This window comes from Cervus elaphus, chromosome 19 (genome assembly GCF_910594005.1).
Source record: "Cervus elaphus chromosome 19, mCerEla1.1, whole genome shotgun sequence".
In the NCBI taxonomy this organism is placed as follows: Eukaryota; Metazoa; Chordata; class Mammalia; order Artiodactyla; family Cervidae; genus Cervus; species Cervus elaphus.
The window spans coordinates 72,818,830-72,841,532 of record NC_057833.1 but is presented as its reverse complement, the minus strand read 5'-3'; the positions used below and the strand labels follow the sequence as shown (position 1 = coordinate 72,841,532).

The 22,703-nt window shown below is 46.9% G+C and overlaps 1 protein-coding gene and 1 non-coding gene across 3 annotated transcripts in view; one reads left to right on the top strand and one right to left on the bottom strand.

Moving 5' to 3' along the window:
• ADARB1 (adenosine deaminase RNA specific B1) overlaps positions 1-21,713 on the top strand; it is a 113,903-nt gene extending 92,190 nt beyond the window's left edge. The window contains exons 10-11 of one of the 2 annotated variants that reach the window (XM_043874057.1): positions 16,305-16,439; positions 17,327-21,713. In XM_043874057.1, coding sequence (XP_043729992.1) covers positions 16,305-16,439; positions 17,327-17,670 — 479 coding nt within the window. In that variant the 3' untranslated portion in view covers positions 17,671-21,713. Of the gene's footprint in view, positions 1-16,304; positions 16,484-17,326 lie in introns of both variants that reach the window. The other variant, XM_043874058.1, reaches the window with a different exon arrangement.
• Positions 11,811-11,917, bottom strand: LOC122676178. The gene has a single exon (XR_006335463.1). It is a non-coding gene; the product is annotated as a U6 spliceosomal RNA (small nuclear RNA).
• Positions 21,714-22,703: the final 990 nt, after the last annotated feature.

The window sequence follows — 22,703 nt, the reverse complement described above, 5'->3', positions numbered from 1 at the left end:
GTGCTGTGAAGACTGCACAGGCCTCAGCCGCCCGAGATGGTGCTGGGCCGGCCCACAGAGGATTCACGGCCGCAGTGACAAGCTCTGCAGGAGGTCGGCCGTAGGGCTGTGTGCCCGTGGCAGGGAGTGATGTCCGTCTCAGTGGGGACATGCACCTGCCTAGTGGGCCCTGGGTTACTGGTTGTTTATTGTTTTTCTTCTAGAATGTCAGTGGCTAGAAAAGTGAACAAGAGCTTTTGAATTCAAGGGCCCTAACTTCTCAGTTCACCTTTACTTAAAAGGACACAGTTAAGGTATTTTTATCCTTTGGAAATATTGCTTTACCTACTTTTAAAGCTAGAACTAAAACCCTAACCGTGAACTAGAATGCCTCTTGGTGTGTGTGTGTTTTGCCGTGGTCTGTGGTCTTGCTACTAGCCCATCTCTAACTGAGAAAAGCAACGTGGAGCTTTGTTTGAAAGCATGTCTCTTAGAGCACATGGATCACACGGGAATGGAGAAAAATTGCTCCAAATTCAGTTTCACAACTCTACTGTAAACCATGATCTTCTTAGGAGAAAAAAGATAAAAGTAGACTGATAAAATTTGATGGCAAGTTGAGATTGTAGCGTTCCTGCTGTTGAACTTACACTGGTAGATGTGAAGCAGGTATACTTGGATGTGTGTTTGCGTGTGAATCTCTCACGAGTCAGAAAACAGTTTCCCTTGTTCGGTCTGTGCTTCGTGTGTGGGGCAAGAGCGCCTTGATTCAATCAGCTGTCACTTGTCTTGAGTGTCCGCAGCCACTGAGAGCATCATGTGTGAAACACGTGGCGCCAGGGGCCACTCGGGAGTCACCGCTGCCCAGTGCCCAGGTGGGTGGCTCCGGGTGTGTTGCTCCACCACTTGCTAATAGCGAGTCCTGGGCGCCGACAGGCTTGCTCACCCATGAAGTCAGGTGTGCTTTTATCACGTCGTACGTGTGCAGAGTGCGTCTGTATCTATGAGCACGTGCTGGAAAACAGTGTTTCACCATGTATGTTTGTTAGAAACGTGAACTTACAAAGGAAGACCTGTTCTTCCTTCTTCCTCCCCAGTATTGCCCTGAAGCCCACAGACACCATGCGGGGCGTCTTCACAGACAAAAGGATGCAAACAGGAGAAGTCTGGAGGAGAGGGTGTCCGTGTCTCAGGAACTCAGGAGGTCACCCTCCTTTTAAATGGGCCCGTGGCACAGCCCTCAGCTTTCTCCCAGGGAGTCCCCACAGTCAGTGAGTGGCCAGGCCCACCTGGGCTGTCCCCTCCCAGGCCTCCTGCTGTGCCCACATGGTGCTGGGCTGCGTGCCTAGCAGGTCATGCCCTGTTTGTTGCTCTTTTCCACCTCATAGTTTATCGTAGGTCATCCCCATGTTGGAAGGAGAATGCCGTGTAACAGTCGTGAGAGAATGGTAGCGTCTGAAGGAAGCGAGAGAAACAGACCTGAATGCCACACAGAGAAAGGCTGAGGTGACTGAACGAGGTTCCCTGGAAACTGAAGCAAATCTAGATGGACTTATTAAAAGGTTTATCGGCAGACTGTGTTTGAAAATGCTGTCGAGGTTAAAAATGAGAATTTTACTTTAATTTCAGCGTGAAAAGTGTGTGTTTAAGAAAGAACTTCTTGGAGGTGAACCTTTACCTTGGGCGCTCACGTGATGCACTTTCCCATCCTTCTGAACTCTCTTGTTTCTCCTTTTCAGATTAGTGTCAGATCCAGCACCTGCAAGTTCAGGGCAGTTCTGGCTCCTGACTCTCCTCCACTGGCCCTGTTTGCTGTCAGGTGCAGCGGGAGAGCCCAGTGAGGAAGACCGAGATGCTTGACTGTCGTGGTGCCCAGGCTCCTGGGTTGGGGTCACAGCTGGGCTGCCTGGGGTCGTGGGGTGAGACCCACAGTGCCGATCTCACTGCCAGCAGTGCCACCAAACAGTGACACGGAGGACGGGCGCGAGGCGGTGGGGTGAGGGTGCGGGGCTCACCTACCCCCGGACAGAAGCACAGGAAATGGAAAGTTTAATGAAGCCCCAATCAGAAATAGATGATTCAATATCTGAGATTAAAGAGCACTGTAGAAGCCATGGGTAATAGATGGAATGACATGGAAGAACACAGAAATGACCTGGAAGAGAGAGTATTGGAACTCACTCAACCAGAGCAGTAGACAGACGACAAAACAAAACAAAATGAATGGAACATACGAGATCTCTGCAGTAACATCAAATGTGCCAACATTCACGTTGTAGGAGTTCTAGAAGGAGAAGGGAGGGTAAAAAGTGTCTTCAACCAAGGAAATTATGGCTGAAAACTTTTCAGACCTAAAGAAGGAAACAGATATCCAGGTACAGGAAGCACAGAAAGTCCCAAACAAGATGAACCCAATCAAACCCACACCAACACATCATTAAAATGGCAAAAGCTAAAGAATTCTTAAGGCAACAAGAGAAAAACAAGGGGTCAGTTACATGAGCTCCCTGGTAAGGCTATCGGCAGCCAGAAAGGAGTGTCACAGTATATTCACAGTGCTGAAGAAGAACATACAACCCAGGATACGCTTCCCAACAAGATTATAATTTAGAATAGACGGAAAGATGAAGAATTTCTCAGACAAGCAAAAACTAGAATTTCAGCAGTACTGAATGTACCCTAAAAGAATTATTGAAGGGCTTTCTCTAAATGGAAAAGAAGTAAGAAAATATAGGAAAGAGAAAATCTCATTAGGAAAGGCAAATATGGAGTAAGACAATCACTTAAAGAATCCAGTATGTAATTAAATGACCAAAAAAATATAAAAGCAAGTATGACTACGATAAACAGTAAAGGAAAATAGATATGTGCACCCCCAGTGTTCACAGCGGCACTGTTTACAATAGCTAAGGTGTGGAAGCAACCTAAATGTCCATCGACAGATGAATGGATAAAGAAGATGTGGTACATGTATACAGTGGAATGTTACTCAGCCATAAAAAGAATAAAGTAACGCCATTTACAGCAACATGGACGGACCTAGAGACTGTCATACTGAGTGAAGTCAGCCAGACAGAGAAAGAGACATGATGTGATATTGCTTTTTGTGGAATCCAAGAAGAAATAATACAAATGAACTTATTTACAAAACAAACAGACTCACAGACTGAGAATGAACATGTGGTTGCCAAGGAGGAAGTGGGGGGAAAGGATAGTTAGGGAGTTCGGGATGGACATACACACACTGTTATATTTAAAATGGATGACCAACAGGGACCTACTGTATAGCACAAGGAACTCTGCTCCATATTCTGTAACAACCTAATTGGGAAAATAATTTAAAGAAGAATAGATACATGTATGTGTATTAAAAATAATGATAAGTTAAAAAAACCTGTGGGGCTTTCACAGAATTCACAGATAGAGATACATGAAATTTTGTTTCCTTCCTACTCCATTATTGTAATATTCCCCATAAAAGCTCATCTTAACAAAAACAGCTGCTAATACTTAGTGATAATTCTCTGTACTGTATTAGTTGTGTCTTTTGGGATAGGAAATTGATTATCTAACCTTAACATAGTGAAGACTTTGCAGGGATGCTGCCTTCTACCTTAGGTAGTAACTTAGTTATGTAAACAGTGAAAAATAATTTAAAGTACAGGAATGTTGTAATTTGATTAGGAAAACAAAAAAATGAAAAAACTAGGCTTATTTACTTATATTTTCCATAGCAAGTTATGGATTAAAATTCTACTGTCTTAAATAATGCATTTTATAGTGAGTTTTGATATTATTTGTAAGCATATTCATAAACTTTTAACACCAAGTTGATGGGAAAAGAAGTAACACTGAATAGAGTTACATATCATGATGCCCATATTTCTGTCCAATGGCAGACATGCTTTTCAGCTTGGAACTCATAGAATATGACAGTTTCCATTCATAACAAAACAGATCAGTCACAAAGAAATGAACATTTCCCCTTATTCAAACTTGGTTAATGTTTTTCACCCATTTGTCAGTTCTGAGGTGTTAGAAATTAGTGTGAACCCCTAATATCCCTCTGAATGACAAACACTTTAATGTATATATAATCTTGATTTAACTATTTGTAAAACAGTTTATATTGTTATCAGATATAGTAAATATTCAACCATAATTGGTCAGAATAAAACAGTAAAGGGATAAATAAACATGGAAGATGTAAAATATGATATCAAAAACACAAAATGTGGGGGAGGAGAGTGTAGAATGTAGCTCTTTCAGAGTGTGTTTGAACTTAAATGACTTATCAGTGTAAATCTAGTAGATATGATTATGGGTCAACACATGTGAACCCCAAGGTAACAGCAAATTCAAAACCTACGACAGATACACAAAAATCAAAAAGAAAGGAACCGAAGCATTGTTTTTGTTTAGTCACTCTGTCGTGTCCTACTCTTTTGTGACCCCGTGGATTGCAGCCATACTACTAAAGAAAATCATCAGACCTTGACAGGAGAAGCAAAAAGAAGAAGAAAAGAACATAGAAGAACTATGAAAACAACTGGAAAGCTAGTAACAAAATGGCAATAAAAACGTACATATCAGTAATTACTTTAAGCGTTGATGGACTAAATACTCTGATCAAAGGACACAGGGTAGCTAATTGGATAATACACAGACCCTTCAGTATGCTGCCTGCAAGAGACTCACTTCAGAGTAAAACACACACAGACTGAAAGGGGATGGAAAAAGATATACAAATAGAAACAACAAGAAAAAGAAGATAGCAATACTCATATCAAACAAAGTAGACTTTAAAACAAAGACTATTAACAAAGACAAAGAATGGCATTATATAGTAATAAAAGAAATCAATACAAGAGGAGGATATAACATTCCTTTACCACATATTGACTAGAGATGTATTAATACTCCTTTTGTTACCAGAATGTTATTACCTGGAGTGTTTCAATATTTATTTACATAACAAATTGCCAGCCACAGGCATTAGTTTCTGCAAAACCCCCCCAATCAATAATATGTTAACATATACAGGAGCACCTAAATTTATAAAGCAAATACTAACAGATGTAAAGGAGCAAACTGACAATAATACAATAATAGGTGACTTTAACACTACACTGACATCAGTGGACAGATCAGAAAGAAAATCAATAAGGCAAAGGTGGTCTTAAATGACAAATTAGACTAGTTGGACTTGATTGATATCTATAAGACATTATGTCCCAAACCAGGAGAACATACATTCTTTTAAGTGCACATGGAATGTTCTCCAGGATAGATTACATACTATGTCACAAAACAGACTTCAGCAATTTTAGAGGGCAGAAATTATATCAGGTATTTTTTCTGCCCATAGTAGTGTGAAACTAGAAATCAGCTACTGATAGAGAAACACAAAGAAAGCAAATCTGTGGACACTAAACAACATGCTACTGAAAAACAATGGGTCAATGAGGAAATCAAAGAGGAAGTCAGAAAATACTTTGATATAAATGAAAATGGAACACAACTTTCCAAATATATGGGGTGTAGCAAAAGTAGTACTAAAGGGAAGTTCATGGCAATACAGCCCTTCCTCAAGTAAGAAGAAAAACTTCAAGTAAACAACTTAAGCTGCCATCTAAAAATTTAGAAAAAGAGCAAATGAAGCCCAAAGTCAGAAGGAAGGAAATATTAAAGATCAGAGAGAGAAATTTAAACATAGTTTTAAAAAGGAAATGGAAAAGATAAACGAAAGCCAGAGATGGTTTTTTGGTACAGACATAAAAAGTTGATAACAAAGTCAGTCTTATCAAGAAGAAAAGAGAGAGAATCCAAATAAAATAAGAAGTGAAAGAGGGGAAATGGCAAACAATACCACAAAAACACAAAAGATCTTAAGAGTACTATGAATAGTTATATGCCAACACATTGGACAATCTAGAAGAAATGCACAGATTTCTATAATAGAGTCAAGAATAAACAGACAATTTGAGCTGACCAATCACTAGAAGTGAAATTGAATTTTTAATTAGAAAAAAAAACTAGCAAACAAAAGTTCATGACCTTACAGGGGAATTCTACCAAACATACAAAGAAGAACTTCTATGTATCCTTCTTAAACTCTTCCCCAAAACTGAAGAGGATGAAACACTCCCAAACTGATTCTAGGAGGCTACCATTGCCCTAATACTAAAACCAAAGATATTATACATAGACAAAACTTTGCGCCAATCTTTGATGAATATAGATGGAAAATTCCTAAACAAAATACTAGCAAACCAAATCCAGCAATACATTAATAGGATCATGTACCATGGTCTAATTGATTTACTTTAGGGTCACAGGGATGGTTTAATGTTCACGTGTCAGTCAATGTGTTATACTGCATTAACAAAATGAAAGATAAAAATCATATGATCATCTCAATAGACTCAAGAAAAGCATTTGAAAAAATTCAACATGCATTCATGATTAAAGCTTTCATTAAAGTGAGCATAGAGGAAACATAACAATGTAAAGGCCATTTACAACAAACGCACAGCCAACATAATACTCAATGGTGAAAAGCTGAAAGCTTTCCTATTAAATTCAGAAAGAAGACAAGTGTCAACACTCTTGCCACTTCAATTTAATACAGTTTTGGAAGTCTTAGCCACAGCAGTCAGAGAAGAAAAAGAAATAGAAGGTACCTAGGTTGGAAGGGAAGAGGTAAAATTCACTATTTGCAGATGATCTGATAATCTCTACAGAGAACCTTAAAGTCTCCACCCAAATACTATTATAACTAATAAGTGAATTCAGCAAGATTGCAGAATCCAAGATTACTATAGAGAAATCATTTTTGTTCCTGTATGCTAATAATGGCTTCTCAGATGGTGCTAGTAGTAAAGAACCGTAAAGAACCCGCCTGTCAATGCAGGAGACATAAGAGACACAGTTTTAATCCCCTGGTCAGGAAGATCCCCTGGAGGAGGGCATGGCAACCCACTCCAGTTTTCTTGCCTGGAGAACCCCATGGACAGAGGAGCCTGGCGGGCTACCAGTCTATAGGGTCGCAAAGAGTTGGACAGGACTGAAGCGACTTAGCACACAGCACACACACTAATAATAAGGTATCAGAAAAAGGAAATTTAAAAAGAATTCCATTTAAAATTGCATCAAAAAGAATAAAATACTTAGGAATAAACTTAACCAAGGATCTGAAAGACCTGAAAATTATAAAGCATTGATGAAGAAAATTGAGGATGATGCAAAGAAATGGAAAGATATCCCATGCTCTTGGATTGGCAGTATTAATATTATTAAAATGGCCATTCTATCCAAAGACATCTACAGATACAATGCAGTCTCTATCAAGATGCCCATGACATTTTTCAGATCTAGATCAAATAATCTTAAAATTCTCTGGAACCACAAAAAACCCTGAATTGGCAAAGCGATCTTGAAAAAAAAGAATAAAACTGGAGGAATCATGCTTCTTGACTTCAGACTATACAACAAAGCTACATTAATCAAAACAGTGTTGTATTGGCACAGAAAGAGATGCGTGGATCAGTGGAACAGAATAGAGAGCCCTGAAACTAACCCACACACCTGTAGTCAATTAGTCTTTGAGGAGGGAAGCAAGAATATACAATAGAGAAAAGACAGTCTCTTCAGCAAGTGGTGTTAGGGAAGCTGGACAGCCACCTGTAATCAGTGAAGTTAGAACATACCCTCACACCATACCCAAAAATAAACTCAAAATGGTTTCTAAAGACCTAGTTTTAAGAACTGAAACCATAAAACTCCTAGAAGAGAACCTAGGTGGAACCCTCTTTGACAAAGATCATAGCAGTATTTTCTTGGATCAGTCTCTAAAGAGGAAAGAAATAAAAGCAAAATTAAACAAATGGGGCCTAATTAAACTTAAAAGCTTTTGCATAGCAAAGGAAACCATCAACAAGATGAAAAGACAACCTACCAACTGGGAGGAAATATTTGCTAATGATATAACTGATCAGAGGTTAATATCCAATGTGTACAAAAAGTGCATACAACTCAGTACTAAAAAACAAACAAAATATGGGCTGAAATCCTGAATAGACATTTTTCTAAAGAAGACATGGATGGTCAACAGGAAGAGATGCCCAGAATCACTAGTTATTATTGCTGTTGTTCAGTCACTCAGTCGTGTCTGACTCTTTGTAACCCCATGAACTTGTAGCACGCCAGGCTTCCCTGTCCTTCACCATCTCCCAGAATTTGCTCAAACTCATGTCCTTTGAGTTGGTGATGCCATCCAACCATCTTGTCCTCTGTCACCTCTTTCTCCTCATGCCCTCAATCTTTCCCAGCATCAAAGTCTTTTCTAATGAGTCAGCTCTTTGCTTCTGGTGGCCAAAGTATTGGAGCTTCAGCAGCAGTCCTTCCAATGAATATTCAGGGTTGATTTCCTTTAGGATTGACTGGTTTGATCTCCTTGTTGTCCAAAGGACTCAAGAGTCTTCTTCATCACCACAATTTGAAAGCATCAATTCTTTGGCACTTAGCCTTCTTTATGATCCAGCTCTTACATCCATACAAGATGACTGGAAAAACCATAGCTTTGACTTGGTTGGCAAAGAGATGTCTCTGCTTTTTAATACACTGTCTAGATTTGTCATAGCTTTCCTTCCAGGGAGCAAACATCTTTTAATTTCATGGCTGCAGTCACCATCCACAGTGATTCTGGAGCCCAAGAAAATAAAGTCTGTCACTGTTTCCATTGTTTCCACATCTATTTCTACAGATGCCATGATCTTAGTTTTTTGAATGTTGAGTTTTAAGCCAACTTTTTCACTCTCCTCTTCGCTTTCTACCATTAGAGTTGTATCATCTGCGTATCTGAGGTTGTTGATATTTCTCTCGACAGTCTTGATTCCAACTTGTGATTCATCCAGCCTGGCATTTCGCATGATGTACTATGCATATAAGTTAAATAAGCAGGGTGACAATATATAGCCTTGACGTACTCCTTTCCCAATTTGGAACCAGTCTGTTGTTCCATGTCCTGTTCTAACTGTTGATTCTTGACCTGCATACAGATTTCTCAAGAGGCAGGTAAGGTGGTCTGGTATTCCTACCTCTTTAAGAATTTTCCACAGTTTCTTATGATCCACACAGTCAAAGCTTTAGCATAGTCAGTGAAGCAATAGTAGATGTGTTTTCTGAAATTCCCTTGCTTTCTCAATGATCCACCGGATGTTGTATATTTAATCTCTCATTCCCTTGCCTTTTCTAAATCCAGCTTGTACATCTGGAAGTTCTCAGTTCATGTACTACTGAAGCCTAGCTTGAAGGATTTTTAACATTACCTTGCTAGCATGTGAAATGAGTGCAATTGTACAGTAGTTTGAACATTCTTTGGCATTGCCATTTTTGCAATTGGAAATGAAAACTGACCTTTTTCAGTACTGTGGCCACTGCTGAGTTTTCCAAATTTGCTGATATATTAAGTGTAGCACTTTGACAACATCATCTTTTAGGAGTTGAAATACCTCAGCTGAAATCCCATCCCTTCAACTAGCTTTGTTTGTAGTGATGCTTCCTAAGGCCCACTTGAATTCACCCTCCAGGATGTCTGGCTCTAGGTGAGTGACCATACTATCAAGGTTATCTGGGTCATTAAGACCTTTATTGTATAGTTCTTATGTGTATTCTTGCCACCTCTTAATATCTTCTGCTTCTGTTAGGTCCATACCATTTCTGTGCTTTATTGTGCCCATCCTTGCAGGAAATGTTCCCTTGGTTCTCCAGTTTTCTTGAAGAGATTTCTAGTCTTCCCCATTCTGTTGTTTTCCTCTATTTCTTTGCATTGTTAACCTAAGAAGGCATTCTTGTCTGTCCTTGCTGTTCTCTGGAACTGTGCATTCACTTGGGCATATTTTTCCCTTTCTCCTTTGCCTTTTTTCTCTTATTTTCTTAGCTGTTTGTAAGGCCTCCTCAGACAATCACTTTGCTCTCTTGCATTTCTGTTTCTTTAGGATGATTTTGGTCATCCTGTACAACGTTAGGAACCTCTGTCCGTATTTCTTCAGGCACTCTTATCAGATCTAATCCCTTGAATCTATTTGTCACTTCCACTGTATAATCATAAGGGATTTGATTTAGGTCATACCTGAATACCCTAGTAGTTTTTCCTACTTTCTTCAATTTAAGCCTGAATTTTACAATAAGGAGCTCATTATCTGAGCCATAGTCAGCTCTTGGTCTTGTTTTTGCTGACTGTATAGAGCTTCTCTGTCTTCTGCTGTAAAGAACATACTCAGTCTGATTTCGGTATTCACCATCTGGTGATGTCTGTGTATAGAGTCATCTCTTGTGCTCTTAGAAAAGGATGTTTGCTAATGACCAGTGTGTTCTTTTGGCAAAACTCTGTTAGCCTTTGCCCTGCTTCATTTTGTACTCCCAAGCCCAAACTTGCCTGTTATTCCAAGTATCTCTTGACTTCCTACTTTGCATTCCTGTCCCCTCTGATGAAAAGAACATCTTTTTTTTTTTTTTAATTTTTTTTACTTTTTTTTTTTCATTTATTTTTATTAGTTGGAGGCTAATTACTTTACAATATTGTAGTGGTTTTTGTCATACATTGACATGAATCAGACATGGATTTACAAGTATTCCCCATCCCAATCCCCCCTCCCACCTCCCTCTCCACCCGATTCCTCTGGGTCTTCCCAGTGCACCAGGCCCGAGCACTTGTCTCATGCATCCAGTCTGGGCTGGTGATCTGTTTCACCCTAGATAATATACATGTTTCAATGCTGTTCTCTCGAAACATCCCACCCTTGCCTTCTCCCACAGAGTCCAAATTCTGTTCTGAACATCTGTGTCTCTTTTTCTGTTTTGCATATAGGGTTATCGTTTCCATCTTTCTAAATTCCATATATATGCGTTAGTATACTGTATTGGTCTTTATCTTTCTGGCTTACTTCACTCTGTATAATCCATCTCATTAGAACTGATTCAAATGAATTCTTTTTAATGGCTGAGTAATATCCCATGGTGTATATGTACCATAGCTTCCTTATCCATTCGTCTGCCGATGGGCATCTAGGTTGCTTCCATGTCCTGGCTATTATAAACAGTGCTGCGATGAACATTGGGGTGCACATGTCTCTTTCAGCTCTGGTTTCCTCAGTGTGTATGCCCAGAAGTGGGATTGCTGGGTCATATGGCAGTTCTATTTCGAGTTTTTTAAGAAATCTCCATGCTGTTCTCCATAGCGGCTGTACTAGTTTGCATTCCCACCAACAGTGTAAGAGGGTTCCCTTTTCTCCACACCCTCTCCAGCATTTATTGCTTGTAGACTTTTGGATAGCAGCCATCCTGACTGGCGTGTAATGGTACCTCATTGTGGTTTTGATTTGCATTTCTCCGATAATGAGTGATGTTGAGCATCTTTTCATGTGTTTGTTAGCCATCTGTATGTCTTCTTTGGAGAAATGTCTGTTTAGTTCTTTGGCCCATTTTTTGATTGAGTCAATTATTTTTCTGGAATTGAGCTGCAGGAGTTGCTTGTATATTTTTGAGATTAATCCTTTGTCTGTTTCTTCATTTGCTATTATTTTCTCCCAATCTGAGGGCTGTCTTTTCACCTTGCTTATAGGTTCCTTTGTTGTGCAAAAGCTTTTAAGTTTAATTAGGTCCCATTTGTTTATTTTTCCTTTTATTTCCAATATTCTGGGAGGTGGGTCATAGAGGATCCTGCTGTGATTTATGTCGGAGAGTGTTTTGCCTATGTTCTCCTCTAGGAGTTTTATAGTTTCTGGTCTTACATTTAGATCTTCAATCCATTTTGAGTTTATTTTTGCATAAAAAATATGGAATGCTTCATGAATTTGCATGTCATCCTTGCGCAGGGGCCATGCTAATCTTCTCTGTATTGTTCCAATTTTAGTATATGTGCTGCCGAAGCGAGCACAAGAACATCTTTTTTGGTGTTAGTTCTAGAAGGTCTTGTAGGTCTTCATAGAACTGTTCAGCTTCTTTGGCATTAGTGGTTGGGGCATAGACTTGGATTACTGTGATGTTGAATGGTTTGCCTTGGAAATGAACTGAGTTCATTCTGTCATTTTTGAGATTGTACCCAAGTACTGCATCCAGGACTCTTGTTTACTTTGAGGGGTCCTCCATTTCTTCTGAGGGATTCTTGCCCACACTAGGAGATATAATGACACATGGAGGCCTTGAACCCTGTCTGAGTTGCCTCCCATGGAGCCGCATGTTCTGTGTCTGTCCTGGGGTCTGCTGCCCTGCCCTGCCCAGATATCCTCTTTCCCCTACACCAGAGTTGGAATTCCCCTCTTGTTCTCAGGGTGTGTTGCTTAGGGTGGGAGCACTTTCCCTTCCACTCACCAGCCCTGTTGTCCTGGGGGTGAGGCTGTCTTGGTCCCCTGTCCTCTGGGCCAGGTTGCCAGCAGAGTATCACCTTGTGGACCAGAGCAGCCAGTGTTTCGCCTAAGTTGGTGCTTTAAACACCCCCCCACCCCGAGCTGGTGTAAGAAGGGGGTCTGATTTGGCCTGAGGTCCACCGTGTGGTGCCCACAGTCTCATGATCTGTGTCTGGGGTTGGGGAGCTGAAGACGACAGAAGGGGTGTGTGTGGCCGCCGTGCCCTCGCAGACTCATGCTTCCCGTTGGTCCCCACCCCCTCCATCAGCCCAGGGGCCTCTTCTGATGAAATGAGATGGACGTCCCCAGGTGCTCCACTCCAGGGGCTGCAGGCCCGGGACACGCGGCCCGGCCGATGGACTGCGTGGCCGTTGCTGTGCTGTGCCCTTGGTGTCCTTCCCCCTTAGCTCTGCTCGCGCTTTCGTGCGTTTGCAGAGTGAAGGCCACACTCAGTCCGGATTGTAACTGCACGACGTCCTGGCCATTTAATGAGTGAGCAGTAGCCTCTGTAACAGGAGCCATGGTCCCCTAGGCATCCGTTGCTCTTCACTGTGTGTGTGGTGCATCTGATCACACCGTGTGCGGCACAGGAAGCACCCTTACAAGGGAAGCAGGAGAAATACCAGCGCCACCAGCCAAGCTTCCTGAGTTTCCCTTGTGTCAGTTACTAGGCCCGTTCACAGCTTCTCATGCTTTTGCTCTAGAAGCTCTGACTCAGCACGCTGGATATACAGCAGCAGAGACACTCTCAGGGCCACCAAGCTGTTGCTGCGTTTTCTGTTTTCTGCACGATGGCCTGTGGTGAGCTCATTACCCCCGTTCTCACTTTGCAGCCCCGGAAACACAGGCTCCTTCTGGGCGTCTGTCCTGTGGGACTGTTGACCCCAGAGACTCATAGACAGGAGCTCCTGGGCCCATGTGGGCTCCCTGCCCCAGGAAAGTACATGGCTGGTACTAGAATCTTGGACTGGCTGCTGTCTTGTAGCTTTATTTTCTCCTTTCTTGCTAAAGATGGTAATTTATTTAACTCAGAATGTGAAAAATATTTATGGAGTTTCCCTGGTGGCTCAGACAGTAAACAATCTGTCTGTAATGCAGGAGACCTGGGTTCGATCCCTGAGTTGGTAAGATCCCCTGAAGGAGGAAATGGCTACTCACTTCAGTGTTCTTGCCTGGAGAATCTCATGGACAGAGGAGCCTGGCAGGCTACAGTCCACGGGGTTGCAAAGAGTTGGACATGACCCGAGTGACTAACACTTTCACGTAAAAAGTATTTATACAGTTAGTTAAACTACTATGTCTAGCTTTAATGTAAAATGTTGCAATTCTAGGGTTTAAGTAACATTGAAGAGTAACCCTTGATTTTGATCTTATGTCGAGGAGTCATGGGATTGCAAAAGAAAATAATATAAGCGTTATCGATTCATTCACAGAAGATTCCGTTCCATTACGAGATTCCCCACCAGTTGTACCTAAACAGACCCCTTTTCTTCCCCCGAGCCGCTGGTCCTGACTCCGTCCTCGAGAGGCTGTGACCTTGAGTGCACTCAGTGCTGGCCAGGGGACCTGCAGAACCGACTACACCTGGGCACGTGTGCTCGTGACAGCTGCCCCAGACCCAGCAGCTGGTGGAAGTGCCCGGGGAAGCCCCAGCTCGCAGGGCAGAAGCGACCTGGCAACAGAGGGTTAGCATCGAGGATGTGCTGCCCTGGGACACCTGGGATGATGCTAGAGCTTCCCTGGCGGGGCTCCTGCCCACGGTGAGGCTCCTGTGCCGACAGCCGGACAGGGGCCAAGCTGGACTCTGGACTCTTGGTCTAGACCGGCATGGGTCCAGGCTCTCCCTGTATGCTCAGGCCCTTCCCAGAAAGAGGCTCAGGAGGCCATGCCAGATGCCTCTGTTCGTCAGCCAAGACGTTTACTCACAAACGTGAATGAATGGCCATCAAACTTCTGAGGAAAATAAACACAGAAGAGAGTGATCTATATGAGAAAACAACTGAGAGACAGTAACTCTGAGAACAGAGAGGATGTAAGGAATAAGCCTTATTAATACATGTTTTTAGTAAGTGCAGAGATCACACGTTAATTTGAAGGTCTGGAAAGCACTTGTGTAACACATGCTAAGGCAGGCAGCAATGATCAGTGATGCGGGGTCAGGCTGCTGGTGGCTGCCGGGGCGGAGGACTGTGGATGGGGGCAGACTCTGGGGCCAGAGGCTCAGTTTATTGAGGGTTTGCTCACTCTGTGAGATGTCCTCTAATTTAGTTAAAGCATTTATGGAAAGTGAAATAATTCAGGGCTCATGTCTTAGAATGAAAAAAATGATTCATTCATCTGTCAAGTCCCCCACGCCGAGCTGGAGGCAGGCTGCTGGGGAGGAGCGGCCCTGGGCCCCAGTGGGGGACTTCAGGGGGGGACTGGCCTTGCTGGGAGGATTCTGCAGGCGGGGGCTGTGCACACAGGCGGGTCGATGGGTTGGGGCTGCAGGAGACATCCCCGGAGCTCAGGACCAGCGTGCCTCTGCTCTGCGCGGGCGGTGTGTTCTCCACTCGGCCTCATCGGGGGCTCCACCCCTCCGTGGTTAGGCTCTTCTACACTGCCTCTGGGAGGAGGGCGTGCAGCCAGTCAGGCAGCTGGACCCCCTGCGTGGGGCTTGGCCAAAGACCTCAGAGGTGGCCACTGTAGCCAGGAGGACTGGTGACTCAGAACAAAGATTAGCAGGGCCAGGCAGTTCTGTGGGCAAATGACTCGAGGGGACGTGCGCCTCTTATTCTGTACTCTTTCCTGGGGACAGATCGTCATTTTTCAAGTGTTCACTTGCTGACCTGAAGTCACCCTGGCAGTCACCTCAGAAGGACAGGTGACCCAGGGTGGAGTGGTCCCAGCACACGCTCCCGATACCCGTCCTCTCCTGGGACAGTCCCCACCCACCTCCCCGGGGAAGACAGACTGGGCAGCCACCCCAGGGGTTCCATCGTGGGGTCTGTGTTAAATACCCGGGTCTTCAGGAAGCTCCACCCAGTGCTATCCAAATGTGAATTCAGACGCCAGCACCCACCAGGCAGTGGAGGGGCCAAGGGGAGGCCGGGCACAGTGGGCACCCACCCCTCCCCTGCACATCTGGGGGAGGGGGCAAGGACATCACAATGAACACATATTGTCCCTTGAATTGGATCCCCGAGGTTGGTGGCCTGTAAAAATGAATTTTCCCTGTTCTTCTCTTGCTGCTTTGCCCCGAAGAAGTGAGGCTTCTGAGCGAGGCCTGGGTGCCAGCCGTGGGCTGCCTGGACCTGCTGTCCTGGCTTTAACATTGTGCAAGGGGGAGGAGGTGGTCACCAAGAGCGAGGGGCCTGGGGGGAGCTCCCTCTTGTTGCAAGCTCTGTGGCCTGTGTCTGGATCCGTGGTGTTGCGTCACTCTGCCTGTGTTGGGCACTTGCATTCTGTCCCCAGTGACCTGAGGACATCCACCTATCAGCCCCACGGCACGAGCCTCTGACTGGTTAAGACAGGAGAGGTGTACCCTGCTGAGAAATCACCAGCACACTCGCTGAGAGGCGAGTTTGCTGGATCTTGAGTGCCATGCATGTGGGGAGGGGTCTGAACCTGCCTGGCCCCAGCGGCAGGGCCCAAGCACAAACATGCTGAGGTGCACAGCCAAGTGGCCCCTGAATTAACCTGGAAACGGAGCCCATCTGCTCCTGGATGTCAGCAGTTTGGGCCCCAAGCGAACTCAGAGTGCGTGAAGTCTCAGGTTTGGGGGATTTTGTGGACCTGCTCGCCTCCCCACAGGGGCGTGTTTCTGGGCTGCATCACTGGACTGAGCTGAGCTGCTGGGAGGGCGATGTGCCTGGCTGACAACCATCAGACCTGTCCCCACAGCACCCGTGTCACCTGCCCCGTCTCGTTCTATTCCAGGCATCAGCAACGCGGAGGCGCGGCAGCCAGGGAAGGCCCCCAACTTCAGCGTCAACTGGACAGTGGGCGACTCGGCCATCGAGGTCATCAACGCCACCACGGGGAAGGACGAGCTGGGCCGCGCCTCGCGCCTGTGTAAGCACGCATTGTACTGTCGCTGGATGCGTGTACACGGCAAGGTACTGAGGCGCCCAGACCCCCACCCACTCGCGGCCACCCTTCCCCGTCTCCTCTGGCTGCTCTCAGCGGGCAGTCAGGCCCTGCCTCCTCAGATCCAAAGCAGGCTCACCCCGCAACCCCCGGCCCCCACCCCCATATGAACCCAGGACTCAGCAGCCCCTCCACTCGGCCCCTCACCAGCTCTGCCTGGCAGGCGCTCCCCCTCACTGCAGACTTCTGGGCCCTGCAACCTGGGGCTGCCCTGAGTTCACTCAGCCCTTCAGGAAGCCTCTTAACACCTGTTGATTTTGAGATTTGTTTTGGAGTTGGAGGGTTTCCACAGCAACAGGTCCCCTTTTCCCCAGATAAAATCTTCTCTGGTGGATCCGTATGTGACCAGTTTTCATCTATTAAGTCGAGTCAGAAGCTTTTATCTGTGATGGACAGAAGTTGCCGTGTCCACGTGGCAAGAGGTCACCACGCAGGCAGCCTCACAGCAGCTGCCCTCCCTGCAGATCCTGGCTGCACAGAAACACGTTGGCCAAGGCAGGGCAAACCGAGTTCTCTGTGACCAAACAGCAGAGCGGTGTTTGTTTAAGACCCGAAGGCGTTAGTGTATTGTTTGAGTCCCCTGCTCATGGGTCGCCAGCAGCCCGCCTATTTAATTGCGAAGCTGCCACTGGGGCTGAGGACGCAGGCACACCGGGGCATCTGGCGTGGCTCTGTGTAATGTGGTCCTTGGGGTCAGTGGGGTCCCCCAGAAGCAGCACAGGTTCAAATGCTATTCTTCGAACACCGTACTGGATCGTGTTTTCCACTGTTACGGCTTAAACAGCCGTACTTGCCTTTTTGTCTTTTCACAGGTTCCCTCCAACTTGCTGCGCTCCAAGATCACCAAACCCAACGTGTACCACGAGTCCAAGCTGGTCGCCAAGGAGTACCAGGCTGCCAAGGCCTGTTTGTTCAGAGCCTTCATCAAGGCCGGGCTGGGCGCCTGGGTGGAGAAGCCCACGGAACAGGACCAGTTCTCACTCACACCCTGACGGCGTGCAGCACAGCCCCAACCTCACAGCCGGGCTGGGGCAGGTGTGGGTGGGCGGGCGCCATCCTGGGGGCAGGCGTGCGGTGCGGGGTGGGGTGGGGTGGTGGGTGTGGGCTCGGGGTCCCAGTCCCCACCTGCATCTCAGCAGCAGTGTTTCCCCTCTGAGTCATCCAGTGACTGCTTTCAATCTCAGTTTACGTTTAGAAATTGAGTTCTACTAAGTAGGGCTTCCTGAAGTTTAGGAAAATAGAAATTACTTTGTGTGAAATTCTTGAATAATTTATTCAGAACTAGGAATGTGGTTTATAAAATAAGAAATAATTATGCCAGGTCACTCTTATGCCACATTGTTTTAAGTGCAAAGAGGCATTTCCATATGGAGGGTGTTAGGAAGTAGCGAGGAAGCTAGCCTAAGGAAACCATCCCTGTCTGCCCGTGGCCCCTTCCCCCATAGTCGCTGCCCTCCCACAGAGGCTGACCTGCAGCACAGTGACCCGCCAGGTGGCCCCTGGGACCGTGGCCCAGGTCCTGCAGCCCCCTCTTCTAGAAGCTTCTGTACCCCTTGTCAGACCATATCCTGGAAAACCTCTTGGTAATCACAGGTCAAACGTGGCCGGTGAGCCTGGCCATTCACTTGGGTTTTTTAAGCAGTATTTAACTCTTAAGGACCAGAAGGAGTCCGCAGGCCAACTGCACAATAAATGGCCTAGGATTCCCTCTGATCCCTCCTCTGAATTGCGTGGATGTGAACGACCATCCCAAAATCCTCGCAGGATGGAAATAGGATGAATTACGTAGATATTCACTCTTGGAAAATGCCACTGAAGGCGTATTTTTAAATTATTCTTTCCCACTTTATCAAAGACGTGTGTTTGAAATATAAGAAGTGTTCAGGCTGAAAGCTGGCGAGACAGCGTGTGGCTCGCGTGGTCTCGACTGAGGTCAGGTGTTGGTGTCACGGCAGGGAAGGGGGTGGTCTGGCGTCTGGGACACCCGGGACACGGGTCGGCACCCCACTGCAGGGACGAGCCCGGGCAGGCCGAGCCAGCGAGTCTGGGGTCAGGGCGGGGGGGGGCCTTAGGAGGCCATCCCCGCTGAGCAGAGTCCACACTGACTGCCTCCTGCTTCACTCAGGACCCCAGAGGAGCTTCCCGCCCTTCGCGGGGTCAGTGCCAGTTCCTGGTCTTGGGGTGCTGTGGGCGAGAGGGCAGACCCCGCTCCCCAGCCAAGTCCAGGAGTCAGGCTGTGTGCCCAGGGGGTGTGTTGGGGAGTAGGGGATGTCCTCTATGGACTTAATAAGCAGGAGCAGGGTGGCCCTGGCCGTGACCCTTGTGCTCAGGGTGGGAGGTGGGGGCTGAAGAGGGCTGGCCTCCGGGTGTCTCCTTGCACCACAGAGATGTGAGATAGTGTGCCCTGTGGGCGCATGCTGGGGGTGCTGTCCACACACAGGGGTGACCAGGTCAAAGGACAGATCACCCACACCTCCGTCTGTGGAGCATGGCTCAGCCTGACCCTGCCAGCACAGGGCCCGGTGGGGCCTGCACACTCAGAAAAGACGTCTGTGAGCCCCTGCATTTGTATTCTCGTCTCTATAGATGGTATTTTTTTCTAATGGGGATTGGAAGATGGACTTAGTTTTTTAAAAAATACTTGGATTTTGGTTACAAAGTCCAGAGGAACGGTGTTGCGCACACACAAGCTACCCTGCACGCCCATCTCCCCCCACCCCAGATAATTGAATGCCCTATGTGCTGGTCCCCAGGGCCTCAGCTGTGTGCCGCTGCCTCTCCCAGGCGGGTCTGTGCCCCCAGGCAGCACGGGCCTGGTGCGGGGCTCTTGCCCCAAGAGTTCTCAGGCCTCTTGGGGATGCCAAGGAGGCGCCAGGGGGAAGGTGGCCGAGGTTCACAGGGGTGGGGGGCTCAGGGAGCCTTGGGTGGGCAGGACCCCTGTGCAAGGCCAGAGGGCCTCCAGCCCTGCTCCTGGAACAGGACAGCTGGACGCTGTTCATAGGCAGGAAGTCTCCAGTCCGATCATCCTGAGCACTCCCAGTCTCCTCCATCTGTGTGTCTGTCTGTCTGTCTGTAGGCAGGAAAAGCAGGGAGCGCACCCCCTCAACCCCCAAAGAGATCAGGGAGCCCAGCATCTTACACACCCCTCCCAGATGCCCACAGGGCGTCACCACGGAGCTGTTCCCTTGAGTCCTTTACATCTCGGGTCCTTAATCTGGGCTTTAGAAACAGATTTGACATAACCAAGAACTTGATCTCTTGAAAAAAATTTTACATTTTTGAGGACAGCTTGACCAGTGGGGATGGGAGGGGCTCTGTTTTGACTTATTGGCTGAGCCTGGAGTGTTAATTCTGCCAAGACATTGGCCCCTCTGCAGTGCCCAGCCCAAGGGGCAGCTGTCCTGTGTTGTGGAAAAGTGAGCCAGGGCTCGTGGAGGTGGGGCCGAGGCGGGCCTCATCCTGGGCTCTCCAGCCCTCACCCCCTGCTTGGGGTCAGGACACTGTACTCCTCCCCGCTGATTGAGTCTTAAAGGGGCTTTTCACCTGGAGATTTTTATTGTGATCAAAACAAGTTATTTTATTTTAAAATGTACAAGCCAGCATTTCATGAGATATATATTTCTCTGGAATTTATTTCCTTGGAATAATTTTGTTGCCCTCCAGACTGCAGAGCCCTTACTCTCCTTTTCTTGGGGCTGAGCCTCTGGGTCTCCTTGCTGGGCAGGTCCCAGGGTTCACCACCTACCCCTTTTCTCAAAACAGACAAAAAGGATGGATGTTTGGCATTTCCAAAATACCTCACACCAACATGTAAGGTCTGCCCCAATCATCACTTTGATCTGGCATGAGAAATAAAGTGAACTGGCATTCCCATCTCTAAATACTATGGAATCAGTGAATCTCTCAGAAGGTTTATTTTTCATCAAACCTATACAGATGGAAAAAGCAGAGTGTGACCGTGTGGGTACAGTTTTGTGAGTCCTGGGACCATCTCTCCCTCACCAGCAGCCAGCCCGGGGTGCTGGGTTTGTGTCCACACAACTGGGAGCGGTGGTGGGGGGCGGTTCTCACTTAATCCTGACTCTGAGCTCCTGTTCTGGCAGTATGTCTGCACCCCCTCGCTCAGTGTCTGGAGGGATGAGGCTCCCCTGCCCCCGCCAAGGACTTGTGGTTTGGCCACAGCTTGTGCTGACAGCGCATCACGGACGCAGCCGTGAGCAGTTCAAGGTGGTCTGTGGAGTGAGCCCCGAAAATGGTTTGCTTCTCCAACTTTGGGTTGTATGCTTTTAATTTTGTTCTAGAACTCAGACACTTTCTATGAATGTAACTCAACTGAGGACGCTGTCACTAGGGCTCAGCCCTTGGTGTCCACACGTCTACACTAATGTCCAGGCCACACATGACCCCCGCATGAGCTTCCTCCTGCACCGAGACCAGCCAGAACCGAGCATGAGACGCTGTCACTCAGACAGAGGGCATGAGATGTTCTCAATAAAACCATGTTTCACCACCACAGCCTTGCCCAGACTCTCTCTCCTCCCTGGTATCCCCCTCCTTGCTTGGGAAGGGGTGTCAGGAGCAACACCTGCTGGGGGCGCTGCAGCTGGGCTCCGCTCCCCGCCTGTGCCTGCTCTGAGCGCCTGCCCCGAGCGCCTGCCCCGGGGTCAGCCCTCCAAGTCCGGTCCGCAAGTTCAGGGCAGAGGAGCAGACACTGCATAGCCACCCTGCTCCTGTCCCATCTGTTGGGGAGGGGGGACATGAGCCCGCGTGATAGGAGGCATGTGGAGGGACGTGGATGGGGCAGCAAAGAGGGGGCCACACCCCAGGGTGGTACTGACCAGACCATCTGGGTGTTGGGGCCAGGGTAGCCCCCTGGTTGCAATAATGTTCAGGGCTGATGTTTTGGAAGGACATTCCCAATAGAGTGGAAAACTGTAAAGCAAGTGTTTAAGTTCACAGTTGTGGAGAAATTTGGATGCTTCATGGAAGGGGGATACAAGCATGCACGGAACAATCTGAAATGACTGAGCCTGGTCACCATGCGTGGATGACGGGATGGGAAGTCGTTTTCATTTTATTTTCCATTTAAAAAAATTTACCTTTGTCCAGTATTCCTACAACAACATGAAAAGCAAATAGGAAAAGTTTCTGGAAAGTGAACAGTCCCATACAAATAAAAAGCAGCACTGTTAGAGACAAGTGGTTTGCTCTTTTCGTGTCAGTTTTGATTGTCTCCATTTCTTTCCCCACAATAAAAGCAACATTCGAATGAAGATATGTGTCATCGGAAAGACCGATGACGCTTCAGAGAAAAGGTTGGGAGCAGCCTCTTCTTCACAGGTTCAGAGTAGTGGGATCTTCCTGTGGCTCCTTTGAGAGGCGGCAAGACCCTGGGTTCTGTGATGGGGCTGACCGCATGGAGCACACATTCTCCTGCAGGAAAGGCTGAAAATCCGCTCCCAGGTTGGGAGGGGGCCTGGGGGCTGCCCTGAAGGCTTGCTCGGCTGCTGGACATCTGGGAAAGCAGCTGCTTAGTAAGTTGCTGTGAAATGAAGTCGCTCAGTCATGTCTGACTCTTTGCAACCCCACAGACTGTAGTTTACCAGGCTCCTCCATGGGATTTTCCAGGCAAGAGTACTGGAGTGGGTTGCCATTTCCTTCTCCAGGGGATCTTCCTGACCCAGGGATGGAACCCGGATCTTCCACATTGTAGGCAGACGCTTTACCATCTGAGCCACCAGGGAAGTCCTAGTAAGTTGCTACGTCATTGTTAATATTAAAATCAAATTAGTCACGTCATTAATAATTTCCTTAGTAAAGACAGAGGGACCAGCCTGAGTGGGCCTGGTGAACTGGGGCACTGGCCCAGCAGTGAAGCTACAGCATTCTGGGGAGAGGTGGAACCCAGCTGCTATTTAAAGCCACACAATATGAGCTCACAGCTGTGTTGAGAACAAGGTGCTGGATCCTTAGAGCCGTTGGCTCATCATTGTGCCCGAGCCTCGGCCTGCTGGGTGCCCTCCAGGCCCTGGGGGAGCCTTGTACCTCAGATGCCCCCTCTTGGGCCTCATTGGCTGCCCTGCAGTCCCCAGGCCTGAGAACGGGGTGCAGACCTGCAGATCACACTGAAGCATACCTGTTAGGTTGAAAGGGCCCTGGAATTGAGGACAGGTCGGTGCAGCCTCTGAA